At 44.2% G+C, this 16873-nt stretch overlaps 1 protein-coding gene across 1 annotated transcript; it reads left to right on the top strand.

Moving 5' to 3' along the window:
• Positions 1-12571: 12571 nt before the first annotated feature.
• LOC119365349 (lecithin-cholesterol acyltransferase-like 4) lies at positions 12572-16780 on the top strand. Its single transcript, XM_037630968.1, has 11 exons — positions 12572-13098; positions 13562-13653; positions 13806-13924; positions 14163-14298; positions 14395-14446; positions 14693-14793; positions 14900-15082; positions 15158-15315; positions 15662-15716; positions 15822-15875; positions 15973-16780. Exons 1-11 carry the CDS (start codon positions 12864-12866, stop codon positions 16390-16392), a joined length of 1605 nt encoding a protein of 534 aa, XP_037486865.1. The 5' UTR covers positions 12572-12863; the 3' UTR covers positions 16393-16780.
• Positions 16781-16873: the final 93 nt, after the last annotated feature.

Here is a 16873-nt window from a genome sequence, read left to right as displayed (position 1 = left end):
GTTAGGCTATGCTTCATTTTCGTCACACAAAAATGTTCCCAAATTCTACACCCCTAATGACAAGCCAAGCAATTGTTTTGTACTTAAATAATCTCAAACCTTTTCAACTTTCACGCAATACATGAGCGTGAGCCATGGATATAGCACTATGGGTGGAATAGAATATGACGATGGGGATTGTGTGGAGAAGACAAAAAAGGAGAAAGTCTCACATTGACGAGGATAATCAGCGGGCTATGGAGATGCCCATCAATTGATGTCAACATGAGGAGTAGGGATTGCCATGCAACGGATGCACCATGCAATGGATACACTAGAGCTAAAAATGAATGAAAGCTCAACAAAAGAAAACTAGTGGGTGTAAACTTGCTTGCTCACAAAGACCTAGGGCATTTGAGGAAGCCCATCGTAGGAATATACAAGCCAAGTTCCATAATGAAAAATTCCCACTAGTATATGAAAGTGACAACATATGAGACTCTCTATATGAAAAACATGCTGCTACTTTGAAGCACAATATATGAGACTCACTATATGAAGAACATGGTGCTACTTTGAAGCACAAGTGTGGAAAAAGAGATAGTAACATTGCCCCTTTTTATTTATTTTCTTTATTTTCTCTTTTTTTTCTTTCCTCCCATTTTTTTGGCCTTTTTTTGGCCTTCCTTTTTTTCTTTTTGGGGACAATGCTCTAATAATGATGATCATCACACTTTTATTGATTACAACACATGAATTACAACTCGAAACTAGAACAAGATATGACTCTATATGAATGCCTCCGGCGGTGTACCGGGATGGTGCAATGAATCAAGAGTGACATGTATGAAAAATTATGCATGGTGGCTTTGCCACAAATACGATGTCAACTACATGATCATGCAATGGCAATATGACAATAATAATGTGTGTCATGATGATAAACGTAATGGTGGAAAGTTGCATGGCAATATATCTCGGAATGGCTATGCAAATGCCATAAATAGGTAGGTATGGTGGCTATTTTGAGGAAGATATAAGGAGGTTTATGTGTGATAGAGCGTATCATATCACGGCGTTTGGATGCACCGGCGAAGTTTGCACCAACTCTCAAGGTGAGAAAGGGCAATGCACGGTACCGAAGAGGCTAGCAATGATGGAAAGGTAAAAGTGCGTATAATCCATGGACTCAACATTAGTCAAAAGAACTCATATACTTATTGCAAAAATTTAGAAGTCATCAAAAACCAAGCACTACGTGCATGCTCCTAGAGGGATAGATTGGTAGGAAAATACCATCGCTCGTCCCCGACCGCCACTCATAAGGATGCACAATCTAATGACACTTCATGTTTCAAATTTGTTACACAACTTTAACCATACGTGCATGCTACGAGACTTGCTAACTTCAACACAAGTATTCTTTAAATTCATAATCACCCAACTAGCATGACTCTAATATCATTACCTCCATATCTCAAAACAATTATCAAGTATCAAATTGATCATAGCATCCAATTCACTTCCTATGATAGTTTTTATTATACCCAACTTGGATGCCTACCATTCTAGGACCAATTTTATAACCATAGCAAATACCATGCTGTTCTAAAAGACTCTCAAAATAATATAAGTGAAGCATGAGAGATCTACAATTTCTACAAAATATAACCACCGTCGTGCTCTAAAAGATATAAGTGAAGCACTAGAGCAAATGACAAACTACTCCGAAAGATATAAGTGAAGATCAATGAGTAGTTGAATAATTGTGCAACTATGTGAAGACTCTAACATTTAAGAATTTCAGATCTTGGTATTTTATTCAAACATCAAGCAATACAAAACAAAATTAAATTATGCTCCAAGCAAAACACATATCATGTGGTGAATAAAAATATAGCTCCAAGTAAAGTTACCGATGAACGAAGACGAAAGAGGGGATGCCATCGGGGCATCCCCAAGCTTAGGCTCTTGGTTGTCCTTGAATATTACCTTGGGGTGCCTTGGGCATCCCCAAGCTTAGGATCTTGCCACTCCTTATTCCATAGTCCATCGAATCTTTACCCAAAACTTGAAAACTTCACAACACAAAACTCAAAACAAAACTCATAAGCTCCGTTAGTATAAGAAAATAAAACCACCACTTAGGTACTGTAGTTAAATCATTCTTTATTTATATTGGTGTTATATATACTGTATTCCAACTTCTCTATGGTTCATACCCTCCGATACTACTCATAGATTCATCAAAATAAGCAAACAACACATAGAAAACAGAATCTGTCAAAAACAGAACAGTCTATAGTAATCTGTATCAAACGTATACTTCTGTACCTCAAAAAATTCTGAAATAACTTGGTGGACTGAGGAGTTTTTCTATTAATCATCTGCAAAAAGAATCAACCTAAAATCACTCTCCAGTAGTGGACCTGAGGAGTTTTTCTATTAATCATCTGCAAAAAGAATCAACCTAAAATCACTCTCTAGTAAAAAATGACAGCTAATCTCGTGAGCGCTAAAGTTTCTGTTTTTTACAGCATGATCATAAAGACTTCACCCAAGTCTTCCCAAAGGTCCTACTTGGCACAAACACTAATTAAAACATGAAACCACATATAACCAGAGGCTATATGAATTGTTTATTACTAAACAAGAACAAAAAGTAGGAAACAAAAGTAAAATTGGGTTGCCTCTCCCAACAAGCGCTATCGTTTAACGCCCCTAGCTAGGCATGATGATTTCAATGATGCTCACATAAAAGATAAGAATTGAAACATAAAGAGAGCATCATGAAGAATATGACTAGCACATTTAAGTATAACCCACTTCCTATGCATAGGGATTTTGTTAGCAAACAACTTATGGGAACAATAATCAACTAACATAGGAAGGCAAAACAAGCATACCTTCAAAATTTTCAACACATAGAGAGGAAACTTGATATTATTGCAATTCCAACAAGCATACGTTCCTCCCTCATAATAATTTTCAGTAGCATCATGAATGAATTCAACAATATAACCAGCACCTAAAGCATTCTTTTCATAATCTACAAGCATAGAAAATTTACTACTTTCCAAATAAGCAAAATTCTTCTCATTCTAAATAGTGGGAGTATCATAAGCGACTTGAACACTAAAAATTGTTTCCACATTAAATGAGTAATGTTCAGAAAAAGGGTAATCAAAATCATGACAAGTTTTATAAATGTAATCATCACTACTTTTTATACCATAAGTTTCATCACAATAATCATCATAAGTAGCAACTTTGTTCTCATCATAATCGATTGAAACCTCTTCCAAGATAGTGGAATCATCACTAAATAAAGTTGACACTCTTCCAAATCCACTTTCATATTCATCACAATAAGATTCAACATCCTCCAAAATGTTGGGATCATTACTTCCTAAAGTTGACACTCTTCCAAACCCACTTTCATCATATAATCATCATAGGTAAGAGGCATGCTATCATCATAACAACTTTGCATATCAAAACTTGGGAGGCTAAAAATATCATCTTCATTAAACATAGCATCCCCAAGCTTGGGACAAACATTAATTTCAGCAAATATATTCTCAAATATTTCATCCTCATCAAACATAGCTTCCCCAAGCTTGGGCCTTTTCATATCATAAGCATAATCACTCTCATCATTAATAGTATGGATAGCACCAATAGTATAGCAATTATCATCATCACAATGATTAGTAGGAGCAACATCATTTGGGAGGGATACCTTTTAACCTTTGCTGCTCCTTCTCTTCCTTTTCTTCTTCACATTATGTGTGGGTTCAACCCTCTTCTTTGAGCTCCTTATTGATGAGATTGGTTGAATAGAAGGCTCCTCCTCGATACCTGATTCATCATAAGAAACAATAGGAGGATATTGAGAAGTCTCTTCCCTTTCATTAGTATTCTCATCATCTTCTATTTGCTTTCTTTTCTTTAGGTAATTGGCAATATAAGGATTTTCAGTGCAATTCACCGCACAAAACATATAAATATTCTCTAGATCAAAATCAAGAAATCTATCAAGATTAAATTTTGGAATAACCTCAGTTATACGTTTCGTTTCTTCATACCCCAAAATAAGACTAAGCTATTTATGATGCTCAAGGGTAATCAAGTTATCACAATTTTTGGACACCATTTGATCATGAAACAATTTGCATTGGAGATTTAAATGACCATGTTCATTGCAAAGTTCACAAGGAGCGCGAAAAATATTGAATTTTTCAGCACAATCATCAAGACTTTCTTGCAACCCTTTAGTTTCTAAATACTTATGCCTCTTGCAATATCTATTTTCCCTATTTGGTGTGTACTTGCAAACCCAATCTACTCCACAAAAATCGACATGCTTATGGGAAACATTTTCATCATAACTAGTGCAATCATCATTAGTACTATGAATATTCAAGGAGTTCATACTAGCGACATTGCAATCATGCTCATCATTCAAAGATTTAGTGCAAAACATTTTATAGATTTCTTCTTCTAGCACTTGAGCACAATTTTCCGTACCATCATTCTCACGAAAGATATTAAAAAGATGAAGTGTATGAGACAAACTCAATTCCATATTTTTGTAGTTTTATTATTTTATAGACTAAACTAGTGATAAAACAAGAAACTAAAAGATTCGATTGCAAGATCTAAAGATATACCTTCAAGCACTCACCTCCCCGGCAACGGCGCCAGAAAAGAGCTTGATGTCTACTACACAACCTTCTTCTTGTAGACGTTGTTGGGCCTCCAAGTGCAGAGGTTTGTAGGACAGTAGCAAATTTCCCTCAAGTGGATGACCTAAGGTTTATCATTCTGTGGGAGGCGTAGGATGAAGATGGTCTCTCTCAAACAACCCTGCAACCAAATAACAAAGAGTCTCTTGTGTCCCCAACACACCCAATACAATGGTAAATTGTATAGGTGCACTAGCTCGGCGAAGAGGTGGTGATACAAGTGCAATATGGATGGTAGATATGAGTATTTGTAATCTGAAAATATAAAAACACCAAGGTAACTAATGATAAAAGTGAGCGTAAACGGTATTGCAATGGTAGGAAACAAGGCCTAAGGTTCATACTTTCACTAGTGCAAGTTCTCTCAACAATAATAACATAACTGGATCATATAACTATCCCTCAACATGCAACAAATAGTCACTCCAAAGCCACTAATAGCAGAGAACAAACGAAGAGATTATGGTAGGGTACGAAACCACCTCAAAGTTATCCTTTCTGTTCTATCTATTCAAGAGTCCGTAGTAAAATAACATGAAGCTATTCTTTCCATTCAATCTATCATAGAGTTCATACTAGAATAACACCTTAAGACACAAATCAACCAATACCGTAATGTCACCTAGATACTCCATTTCCACCTCAAGTATCCGTGGGCATGATTATACGATATGCATCACACAATCTCAGATTCATCTATTCAACCAAAACAAAGTACTTCAAAGAGTGCCCCAAAGTTTCTACCGAAGAGTCAAGACGAAACGTGTGCCAACCCCTATGCATAGATTCCCAAGGTCACGGAACCCGCAAGTTGATCACCAAAACATACATCAAGTGGATCACGTGAATATCCCATTGTCACCACAGATAAGGACGACAAGACATACATCAAGTGTTCTCAAATCCTCAAAGACTCAATCCGATAAGATAACTTCAAAGGGAAAACTCAATCCATTACAAGAGAGTAGAGGGGGAGAAACATCATAAGATCCAACTATAATAACAAAGCTCGCGATACATCAAGATCGTGCCATAGAGAGAACACGAGAGTGAGAGAGAGAGAGATCAAACACATAACTACTGGTACATACCCTCAACCCCGAGGGTGAACTACTCCCTCCTCGCCATGGAGAGCGCCGGGATGATGAAGGTGGCCACCGGTGAGGGATCCCCCCTCCGGCAGGGTGCCGGAACAGGGTCCCGATTGGTTTTTGGTGGCTACAGAGGCTTGCGGCGGCGGAACTCCCGATCTATCTTCTGCGTCGATGTTTTTAGGGTATATGGGATTATATAGGTGAAAGAAGTCGGTCGGGGGGTGCTCGAGGGGCCCAGGAGACAGGGGGCGCACCCAGTAGGGGGGGCGCGCCCTCCTATCTCCTGGCCTCCTCCAGGCTCTTCTGACGTGAACTCCAAGTCTCCCGGATCATATTCTTCCCAAAAATCACGTTTCCAAAGGTTTCATTCTGTTTGGACTCTGTTTGATATTCCTTTCTTCGAAACACTGAAATATGCCAGAAAACAGCAATATGGGCTGGACCTCCGGTTAGTAGGTTAGTCCCAAAAATGATATAAAAGTGTAAGGTAAAGCCCATAAACATCCAAAACAGGTAATATAATAGCATGGAACAATAAAAAATTATAGATACGTTGGAGACGTATCAGGCGACTGACTTGTGCTTGCCGCTCCGGAGTCAGTCTTCTTCTCCACCCTTAGCATATTTTGTGGCAATCTCCATCACCCGAGTTAGAGACATATCTCCGGTCCGACCGAATTTCAGATTGAGCTCTTTGTAGCGAACGCCTTATTTGAAGGCACAATCTGCTTGGTGATCAGATACATTCTCCACTGTGTGGTGCAGAGTGATCCACCTCTGGATATAATCTCTCAAGGTCTCATTTCGGTTCTACACACAGTGTTGTAATTCCAGCAAACTAGCAGGTCTCTTGCAGGTGCCCTTAAATGTTCTGGTAAACACTCGGGCCAACTCATCCCAACTGAGAATGCTTCTAGGGGCCAATTGATTCAGCCAAGCTCTGGCAGAACCTTCGAGCATCAAGGGGAGGTGCTTCATGGCCACCTCATCGCTGCGGCCACCAATGTGCACAGCCACTCGGTAGTCTTCCAACCAAGTGTCGGGCTTCGATTCTCCTGTGAACTTACTGATGCCAGACGCCAATCTGAAGTTGTGAGGGAGCTCAGAGGCTCTGATGGCTCTTCTGAAACACTCAGGGCCAAAAACATGGACCCTGCTTCCGCTGGGCCTGCCTCTCTGTATGCTCTGTTCCGGTCGACCAAGCCCTGAACAAGGACTGACCTTGCATCGAACCCAGGCTCTCTTGGGTCGACTGGAACTCTGCGGTCATTACCATACAGGCGCCTGTTGTCGTACTGCCTTGGGCGCAAACGACCCGCCCCTCGGAAGAGGCGAAGGCACTCGACGGTGATGGTCACGGGCGTACTCATGATCAAAATCTTCATGAGTTTTTCCCAGGTGCCGATCCCGGCGGCGATCGCGCTCTTCACGCTGCAAAGGCGACTTGGGACTGTGTGCCGACTGGACTGTATCTAACCTTACAGACCTGCTGTGGATCCTGTTCCACGACTGAGAAACGGCGGAGTTTAGGTCCCCTACCGCTCGGAGCAGCGTTCTGATCTGTTCCAAACCCCTTCCAGCTTCTGAACGTGATGGCTGAATAGACTCTGCGATGCGTGCAGCAGTTGCGAGATTCTGGATTGGAGTACAGAATACCTGAGTTTCCAATGGAAACAGCTGTCGTGAACGTCGACTGGAATCGGGGATCAGTCGACGGGCATGCTCGTCGAGAGAATGTTGGAGATTCTCCAAATGAGTGCACTCAGCCAGAGTGGCCAGGCGCACTGCCTTCAAGGCCCGGGCCTCGGCGGTTTACCCTATCATGGGGGTCTGGAGGGCCTCCATGTTGCGGCGGTGTAGCTCCTCCCTCTGTTGTGAATTGAGAGGTTGGGGCTCGTACTCCTCGTGGTCGAATGACGCGCCATCGCCGCTGTCGTTGCCGCCGCCATGGTGAAAACCAGGCGGGCTGCAACGGGGGTCAACCATGAAGACTTCTACCGCGGGGTCACAACTCCTGCTCTCGGAAAGAATATCTGCTGTCCCAGTCGACAGGTCGACTGGACTGTAGTGAAAATCGTCGGGCTCGATTACTACGACCTGGGGGGTGGCTGTCTGGCAAGCCACCGCATGCCTCACCCATCGTTGGAGCCGCGGCCGACCGGATCACTTGTGTCAACGTCCAGCGGAGTGAGAAGGCGACGGGAAAGCCGACCGATACGGAGTCGACGGCTGCCGCAAGAGGACGCCATAGGCACTCGCGCGTAAGTGCGAAGATCCGCTGATCGGGAGAGCCTCGATGTCAAGGGGAGCTTCCTGAAGCCAGGCGGAGTCGTCGGCGACGAAAGTGAGTGCTCCGAGTCGGAACTCGTGGCCCATGATCAAACCACCGGCGGAACCCATGCCGATGAAGGTCGGAGAAATCACAACCTCGCCGGAAGTTGCTAAGACGCTTTGCCCCACGGTGGGCGCCAACTGCCGTGGTACTAAGTCTGACAGTAAGAATAGGGGGTACTATGAGGGGGCGAGGCCCTAGCTACGGCGAGATTGTACACACGAGTTTACGAGTTCAGGCCCCTCTCGGAGGAGGTAAAAGCCCTACGTCTCAGAGCCCTAAGGCGGTCGATTGGAATATGCTATGTGTTTGTGTGTTACAGGGGGTGCGAACTCTTGTCCCAGAGGAGGAGGGTGGCTTATATAGAGTGCGCCAGGACCCCAGCCCACCTCCGTTACAGGGGTTCAATGTACATTAAGATAGGGCCTTACTGATAATGCCAGCTATAAAGTGTATTTAATGACCTTTAAGACTACAGAGTGAACGCCTGACCGTTGCCGTCCAGAGTGACTCCTGGTCTTCTATACTCTGAGTGATTTCTTGTTTGGTCGAATGACTTCGTATTGGTCGAGTGACATGGGGGTATCCAAGTGAGGTGATTGGTTGAGTGGATTGCACTCGGTGGCTTCAGTTGATACTCCCTGTTGTGCTTTGAATGTCCTTGCTTCTAGGGTAGTGACCTTAGGTGGGGTGTACAGGTCAGGCCTATGACCCTACCCTAGGTATATGGCATCATCACCTCCCCCATCCAACAGCAACCCTCGCCTGCCTCCTTCGTCGCCGATGCTGCCACCCATTTTTGCCGGCGACTCTGCCAGCTGTTGGCGCCTCCACATCCGCCCAGCAACGCCGCCCACTCACACGTCGCCGCCACCACCATCTTGCCACCAGGGAGCCGACTGCTTCCCACCCCCGTGCCCCCACCACACAGCCACCCCCGACCAAGAAGCCGCCTCGCCGCCCCGGCCAGATCCTCACCGGCACGCTCGTTGGACGCCGGCAGGGCAGCTAGCTGGTCCATGCGTGCCGCGACTCCCTTCGCCAGTCGTCTCCTTCGTCGACGCCCGCAAGCTGTTCGATAGTTTGCTAAGGTACAAAATGGACTCCGCCGACGAGTTCTTTTTTCACAATTTCCTTTGCGACTCCGACGATTCATCGTCCGATGACGAGGATAAGATATTGGATGCCGTGTTGGTCCATCACCACCTCAATAGCCAGCGGCCGTTGTTCCGTGGCTCCATTTCGGGCCACCTTCCGGCGTTGAATCGCAACCGAGGGAGCGGGCATTTCCTTCTTTGGAAGGACTACTTTGATACAACAAACCCGTTGTTCAAACATCAAAAATTCCGCCGCTGTTTCCGTATGAGTAGGCATCTTTTCAACCGTATTAGAGAGGGGGGTGGTCGGCTATGATGACTATTTCAAGTGCAAAGAGGATGCCGTTGGCAAGATTGGTTTCTCCTCTTATTAGAAATGCACTGCCGCCATCCGAATGCTTGCATACGGAGTGCCCGGTGATCTCATTGGCGAGTATGTCCGTACGAGCGAGTCTACATTCCTAGAGTCCTTGTATAAGTTCTGCAAGGCTGTTATTGCTGTGTTTGGCCCTAAGTACTTGAGAGAGCCGACTGCTGAAGATACAACCCGTTTGTTGGTGATGAATGCCAACAGGGGCTTCCCAGGGATGCTTGGTAGCATAGACTGCATGCACTAGGAGTGGAAGAACCGCCCTTCTGCTTGGCAAGGGCGGTATAAGGGCCATGTCAGGGCTTGCACTGTCATACTAGAGGCCGTGGCGTTTCAATATCTCTGAATCTGTCACTCTTTCTTTGGCATGGCCGGATCACACAATGATATCAATGTGCTTCAGCGCTCGCTTGTGTTTTCTAGGCTTGCCGAAGGCAACAACACACCGGTGAAATTTACTGTCAACGGCCACAACTATGACAAAAGATACTACCTGGGTGACGGTATCTATCCTCAATGGACCACTATTGTCAAGACAATACCCAACCCTGTCGGAGAGAAGAGGAAAAGATTTGTTCAAGAGCAAGAGAGTGCTAGGAAGGATGTCGAGCGTGCCTTTGGTGTTTTGCAATCTCGACGGGGCATCATTCGGTATCCTGCTAATACCTGGAGCACGCAGAAATTGTGGGAGGTGATTACTACTTGTGTGATTATGCACAATATGATCGTAGAAGACGAGCGCCTGAAACGTCTGTACGATCAAGGATTTCAGTTTCAGGGTGAGAATGTTGTGCCTGAGCATGGAGGAGCGGCAACGTTTGAACAGTTCACCCAATTTCATCATGACATGCGTGATTGAGAAACTCACATGCAACTGCAAAATGATTTGGTTGAGCATATGTGGGCTCATGTTGGCAACCAATAGATGTATCTTCTTTTATTCGTTTGCAAAACTATGTGAGGACTATGTGAGACATTTTTATTTTTATTCGGCTTGTAAAACTATGCTATTTTATTCGATTCAAACTATGTTATTTGACCATATGTTTAAATGCAAATTCATCAATGCAAAATAGGGCGGCCAGCCGGCCACGCCAGCGCATATGGGTCGGCGCGTTGGGCGTGCTGCCGACCCATATCTAAAACAGGGCGGACGCCGGGCGGGGCGGCCGACCCAAACGGACGAAATCGCCGTCCGTTTGGGTCGCCCCATTGGAGTTGCTCTTAGGACATGCGTCCAACTTTATACTAAATCAGCTACACTTAGTTTGGGACGAAGGGAGTATCACATACATCATAGCACAATATAGGACAGAGCACATTGCTCAACAACAAAAGGACATAGCACATTGCTCAACAACAAAAGGACATGGTACATTCAACATAAAGTGGAACATCTTCACCGGCGTTTCCCCTTCCCATTAGCATCTCTGCCACGGTAGAGAGCTCAAGAACGGCGTAGGGGAACTGCCGTGGAGAAGCTGGATCCGGCCTGGGCCGTGACCTTGGCGTGCAACAGCTAATAGACGATGTAAGTCTTTGTCAAGAAACTCATCACCACAGAAGGTTAAATATGCAATCTCTATCTAAAAATTCATCGCTCGATCGGCTCTTGGGTTGCACTATTTGATGCCACGGGCAGTATTGTTTTGCTTCAGCTAATACCATGGATGAATTTAGCTCAATGTATGAGAGCGGCGTTACCGCAGGCTAAGTGTTCGAGGAATTGCGTGAACCAAAGGTCTACGTCTAGTGGATTAAGTTTAGGGAATTAGCTAGCTATAAAATTTGACTTCTTAGAACAGAAAGAAGGTTTAATCGTTTAAGTTTAAATTTAAGGGAATCCGTTAAAGATGCTCTTACTAATCTCCATTTTAAAATGCACAACGTTCTACTTTCTCCGTTTCAAAATAGATGACCCAACTTTTATTAACTTTAACAAAAGTTGGATCATCTATTTTGAAACGGAGGGAGTTCAAAATATACAGCCAAACTTCTCTATCTTTCTTTCGAAAATAATAATTCTCTCTTCTTATCTCGCAAAGAGAAAAGTTCTCCATATTTGACTGCTAATTAGTACTCCCTCTATGTCTAAATATAAGACGTTTGTGCTCTATTTGAACAGCAAAAACGTCTCATGTTTAAATACCGAGGAAATATTTAACTATTAAAAAATAAAATAAAAATATACACACAAGTAGTCCTGCTTTCAGAAGAGAGCGTGTGTTGTCTGTGCTCTTGCGAGTCCCCGCATCCTTAGCCGTACAAAAAAATACAACTCCTGGCGCTGCAGCGTGGGGCTTTGTTGCTAGAAATGAATCTGGACAGTTCCTGGCTGCTGCTGCAGGCAAACTAGAATACGTCAGGAGCCCTCTTCAGGCGGAGGCAAACGCATGCCTGAAAGCAATCGAGGGCGTTTCGGAGCTTGGGGCGCAGCGCATCATTCTTGAGTCCGACTGTCTTACTCTGGTGAATGCACTGAACGGGCGGGAGCACGACGCCTCTGAGCTGGGAGTTCTTTTCAGGGAAGCTAAAAGCTTGTGTATTGCATCCTTTCAGTCGCATGAGTTCATGCACTGCAACCGTATGTGTAATAAGGTGGCGCATTATCTAGCGCAGTTTGGTTTGGGTCGGATGACCCTCTTTATGTATGGGTGTACGATGCCCCAGACTTTGTATTACCCCTGCTGGATGCCGATTTGGCGGGCCTGGTTTAAGTGAATCCAAGTGGTTCTGCTTCAAAAAAAAATAAAAAAAAATACAACTCCACAGAGCCCGAGCCGTCGTACCGCGCCGTGCCCTAGTCTACCTCTCTGACAACCGGGACGAACAAGGTTCGGCTACCACTGTCAGTGAGACGGTGGCGAACCCGGGCTGGTAAGCCCGAGTAGGCCACGTAACACGTTTGCTTGCTTCCCGTTCGTTCGTTCTTTGTTTTTTCCCTGGCGATTAGCGTACGGAACGGGACTGCGAAACCCTCACGCCTTCTCCCTCCCGGAATCCCCGCCCCCGTCCAAACCCGGGCAGAGCATATACTCCAGCCACCGCCGCGCAGATTCCCGGCCATCCGCCGACGCCACGCCACGCCACCCCCGTGCCGCTCCGATTCCGAGCTTGCCGGAGCCCCGTTTGGCTGGCGGGAAGCCTCGCCCCCTCCTCAGCGCCCCGGCCGATTTGGGGCTTGGAAGTGTTTTTTATTTAGGGCGGGATTCGGGCGGCGGGGAAACAAGGCGCGACGCGAGCATGTCGGTGCTGGAGGATTTGATCCGGGCGATCGAGCTGTGGCTGCGGATCGCCAAGGAGCAGGTGCCGCTGGTCGACCCCAGCCTCGACCCGGTGCTGCTCGTGCCCGGCATCGGCGGCTCCATCCTCGAGGCCGTGGACGAGGCGGGGAACAAGGAGAGGGTCTGGGTGCGCATCCTCGCCGCCGACCACGAGTGCCGCGAGAAGCTCTGGGCGCAGTTCGATGCCTCCACCGGTATGTGCAGAGCACCTCTTCCTTGCTTGTTCATGTCTAATAGATCTCTAAATTGCTCGAGAATGTCATGTGAGCTTGGTTACTTTACATGCTTAAGCAAACAATGATGCTAGTATTTTACTTAGACAGGAGTGTTTTGCGTGTATGTCTGTATGATGAATTGAGAACAAGTATATCGAAACAGCTTGTCTAGTTCGGTAAACACGAAACAGTATCAGCATACTCCATCTGAATTCATGTTTTCGTTGAATTTGGATTAGTTCGTCGAACCACTAGGTAATACTCCCTCCGTTCCAAAATAGATGACTCAACTTTGTACTAACTTTATAGGCTATAGTGACGTCCATTGACAAACTGCTGACTCAGTAAATACGTTCCTCCTTCTAGTCACATGTAAGTGTTGATTCAGCAGATCTTTTGCTTTCCTCATCTCATATGATGTCAAACTACTATAATGGAACAGGCAAAACCGTTTCTGTGGATGAGAAAATATGCATCACTGTCCCTGAGGATAGGTATGGATTGTACGCCATCGACACATTGGACCCAGACATGGTAACAAACTTATTTCACTTTTCATCTTCCGAATGAAGGTTTACCTTTGCTTTTCATTTACTTATGCGGTCTGCTGGTCGTCAAACAATAACTCTTTGTAGAACTATAAGTATTATCTGATATGCGTCACTGATATACTTCTAAATTTGCAGATTATTGGTGATGACAGTGTTTACTACTATCATGACATGATAGTGCAAATGATTAAATGGGGATATCAAGAAGGCAAAACTCTGTTCGGATTTGGTTATGATTTCCGCCAAAGTAACAGGTAAATTCCGCATCTGTATCACTGTTTTGTATATGTCATCCCGTGTACAGCTGTATATATATATATATATATATATATATATATATATATATATATATATATATATATATAGCATGCTATTTGGTGGTCATGCTAGTAGGTGTATACTAGAACATAATCTTTACGGGGTTGCTTTTTCTTTCAGATAAGCCAATTCATTCAGTTCCTCCCTTATTTTGATACCCCTTCTTCTCTGCAGGCTTTCAGAAACACTTGACAAATTTTCTAAAAAGCTAGAGTCAGTATATACAGCTTCAGGAGGGAAAAAGATCAATCTAATAACACATTCAATGGGGGGATTGCTTGTTAAATGCTTCATGTCTCTTCATGGTGATGTGAGTACTTCTCCAGTTCTCCTTATATTTTTGGGCCTCTGATGAAGTTTGTCATGCTTCGTGCCATGCTTAGATCTTGTGGTTTGGTTTCAATAGGTCTTTGAAAAATATGTGAAGAGTTGGATTGCAATCGCTGCACCATTTCAAGGTACGAGTTGATTGAGTATCTAGATTCTCAGGCTCTCTTATTTCTACATTAATTAAACTCGAAATATCTATTGGATGTTCTCAGTTGCTACAGTGAAAGCTTGATAATTATATCGTTTTTCATGGAATACCTGTCAATTGCGCAACCATTGGTTGAATGCCAACGAAAAATATTCCAAGGGATACTAATTTTAACTGCGATTGCCTTTAAATCTTGAGCTGGAAGTAACTTGCTGCTGCATGCCAGGTGCGCCTGGGTACATAAATAGTGGTCTGCTGAATGGAATGTCTTTTGTGGAAGGATGGCAATCAAAATTCTTCATTTCCAAATGGACTATGCAGCAATTGGTATGCTTTGATAGCCTATCCATCTGTCTCATCGAATGCATGTATTCATGTGGTCACCATGATTTTGCCTTTTGAGAAAGAACTGAAAATAACTTTTGTGCTTCAGTTGATTGAATGTCCATCAATATACGAGTTGTTGGCTAGCTCAACCTACCACTGGGAAGATACACCATTGCTACAGATCTGGAGAGAGAGCTTAGATGACAATGGCAAGAAAAGTGCCATACTGGAGTCATATGAACCAGATGAAGCAATAAAGATGATTCAAAAAGCTCTTTCCAAGCATGAGGTGAATCATTTGCACTTAAACTAAATTTAGCCACTATTGATGCTTAGATTTCTGACAATGAAATTATCATTGCAGATTATCTCTGATGGAAATCACATTCCTCTGCCCCTTAATGAGGATATATTAATATGGGCAAAGGAAACTCAAGATATCTTATCCCAGCCAAAGCTTCCAAAATCAGTGAAGTTCTACAATATTTATGGGATTGATTATGACACTGCTCATACTGTTTGGTACTTTACTATCTTTTCTACTTCTGGTTTTAGTTCTTTTCATGTGCCAATTAGAATTTTGATTGGTTCCACTGAAGTTTGGTTGACTGATGGATTAGTTGGGGTTTATAAATTTCTCAAGAAATAAGAATTGACTGGATGTTGTCTGCCTTCGCATGTTCTGGGGTTAATAGTGCTTAGTAAAATGAGTTCTGAACTTTTTCCAAAAGAGGTTGTCCTTTCTCTTGCTATGTTTGTTCAAATGTGACCTGTTTCAGAAGATATGTTGCCTTTTGTATGAAGCAAGTCTTATAACCTAAAGTTGTGTAATGCGTATGCCAAGGTAGTAATACCCTTCTCTTTGCAGCTACGGGAGCAAACGCCACCCTATTTCAAATCTTAGTCACCTCTTATATACCCAGGTTAGTTCATTTGGTAAATGTTGTATTTTGTCTATACCAAATTTTGGGATTCTTGGAGCACCAAGTAGCCCCCATTTGATTTGTCTGAACTATGTGTTCTGTCAGGGTAAATACATCTGTGTTGATGGTGATGGATCCGTTCCTGCAGAATCAGCAAAGGTATGATAATCTTCTTGTCCTCCTTTTTTCTTACTGAGCATCTGAAAAAATAGAATATGCACTGGGGGAAATGAGCGTAATCATCCTTTTTTGTCAGGCGGACGGCCTTGATGCAGTGGCGAGAATTGGGGTTGCTGCTGACCACCGAGGCATCGTCTGCGACCACCGCGTGTTCCGCATAGTCCAGCATTGGCTGCACGCGGGTGAACCTGACCCGTTCTATGACCCACTCAACGACTATGTCGTCATCCCAACCATCTTCGAGGTTGAGAAGCACCACGAGAAACGCGGGGACGTCACCTCGGTCAGGGAGGACTGGGAGATCATCTCCCACACCGACGGCGACGAGGCCAAAAGGCCGGCGGAGCTCCCCGCTATGGTCGGCGCGTTGTCTGCGTCTCGCGAGGGCAAGGATGGCCTGCTGGACGAGGCGCAGGCCACCGTGGTGGTCCACCCGGAGAGCGGAGGCCGGCAGCATGTGGAAGTCAGGGCTGTCGGAGTCAGCCACGGTGGCTAGTTACGGGCTTACTATATACTCCCTCCGTTCCTAAATACTTGTCTTTCTAGGCATTTTAACAAGTGACTACATACGGAGTAAAATGAGTGAATCTACACTCTAAAATATGTCTACATACATCCGTATGTGTTAGTCATTTAAAATGTCTAGAAAGACAAATATTTAGGAACGGAGGGAGTACTTGTACTATATATAACTTAAGTAGCTAGGGCGATTGCACATACTGTAAACCGTTGATGCACATAAGATGTGGCCAGGTAGGGAATGTGTCTCTGTAAATACGGTATACTGCTGCTTGTAAAAATCTGAACTTGGAAGCACAACGTGCACTGGCTATGAGCACCAAGGAGGAAGGAAATAATCAGAATGGATTACCAGCTTGTGACCTTGTACTGTCTGTCTGTTGGTTGAAATGTTACTACTATACTCGTATTTCTCCTTGTTTAGGTCCAAGCCATACGATCTGACCCCCTGTCCTGTG

The sequence above is a fragment of the Triticum dicoccoides genome, chromosome 2B, assembly GCF_002162155.2.
Source record: "Triticum dicoccoides isolate Atlit2015 ecotype Zavitan chromosome 2B, WEW_v2.0, whole genome shotgun sequence".
NCBI lineage: Eukaryota > Viridiplantae > Streptophyta > Magnoliopsida > Poales > Poaceae > Triticum > Triticum dicoccoides.
This window is presented reverse-complemented; position numbering and strand designations above follow the sequence as displayed.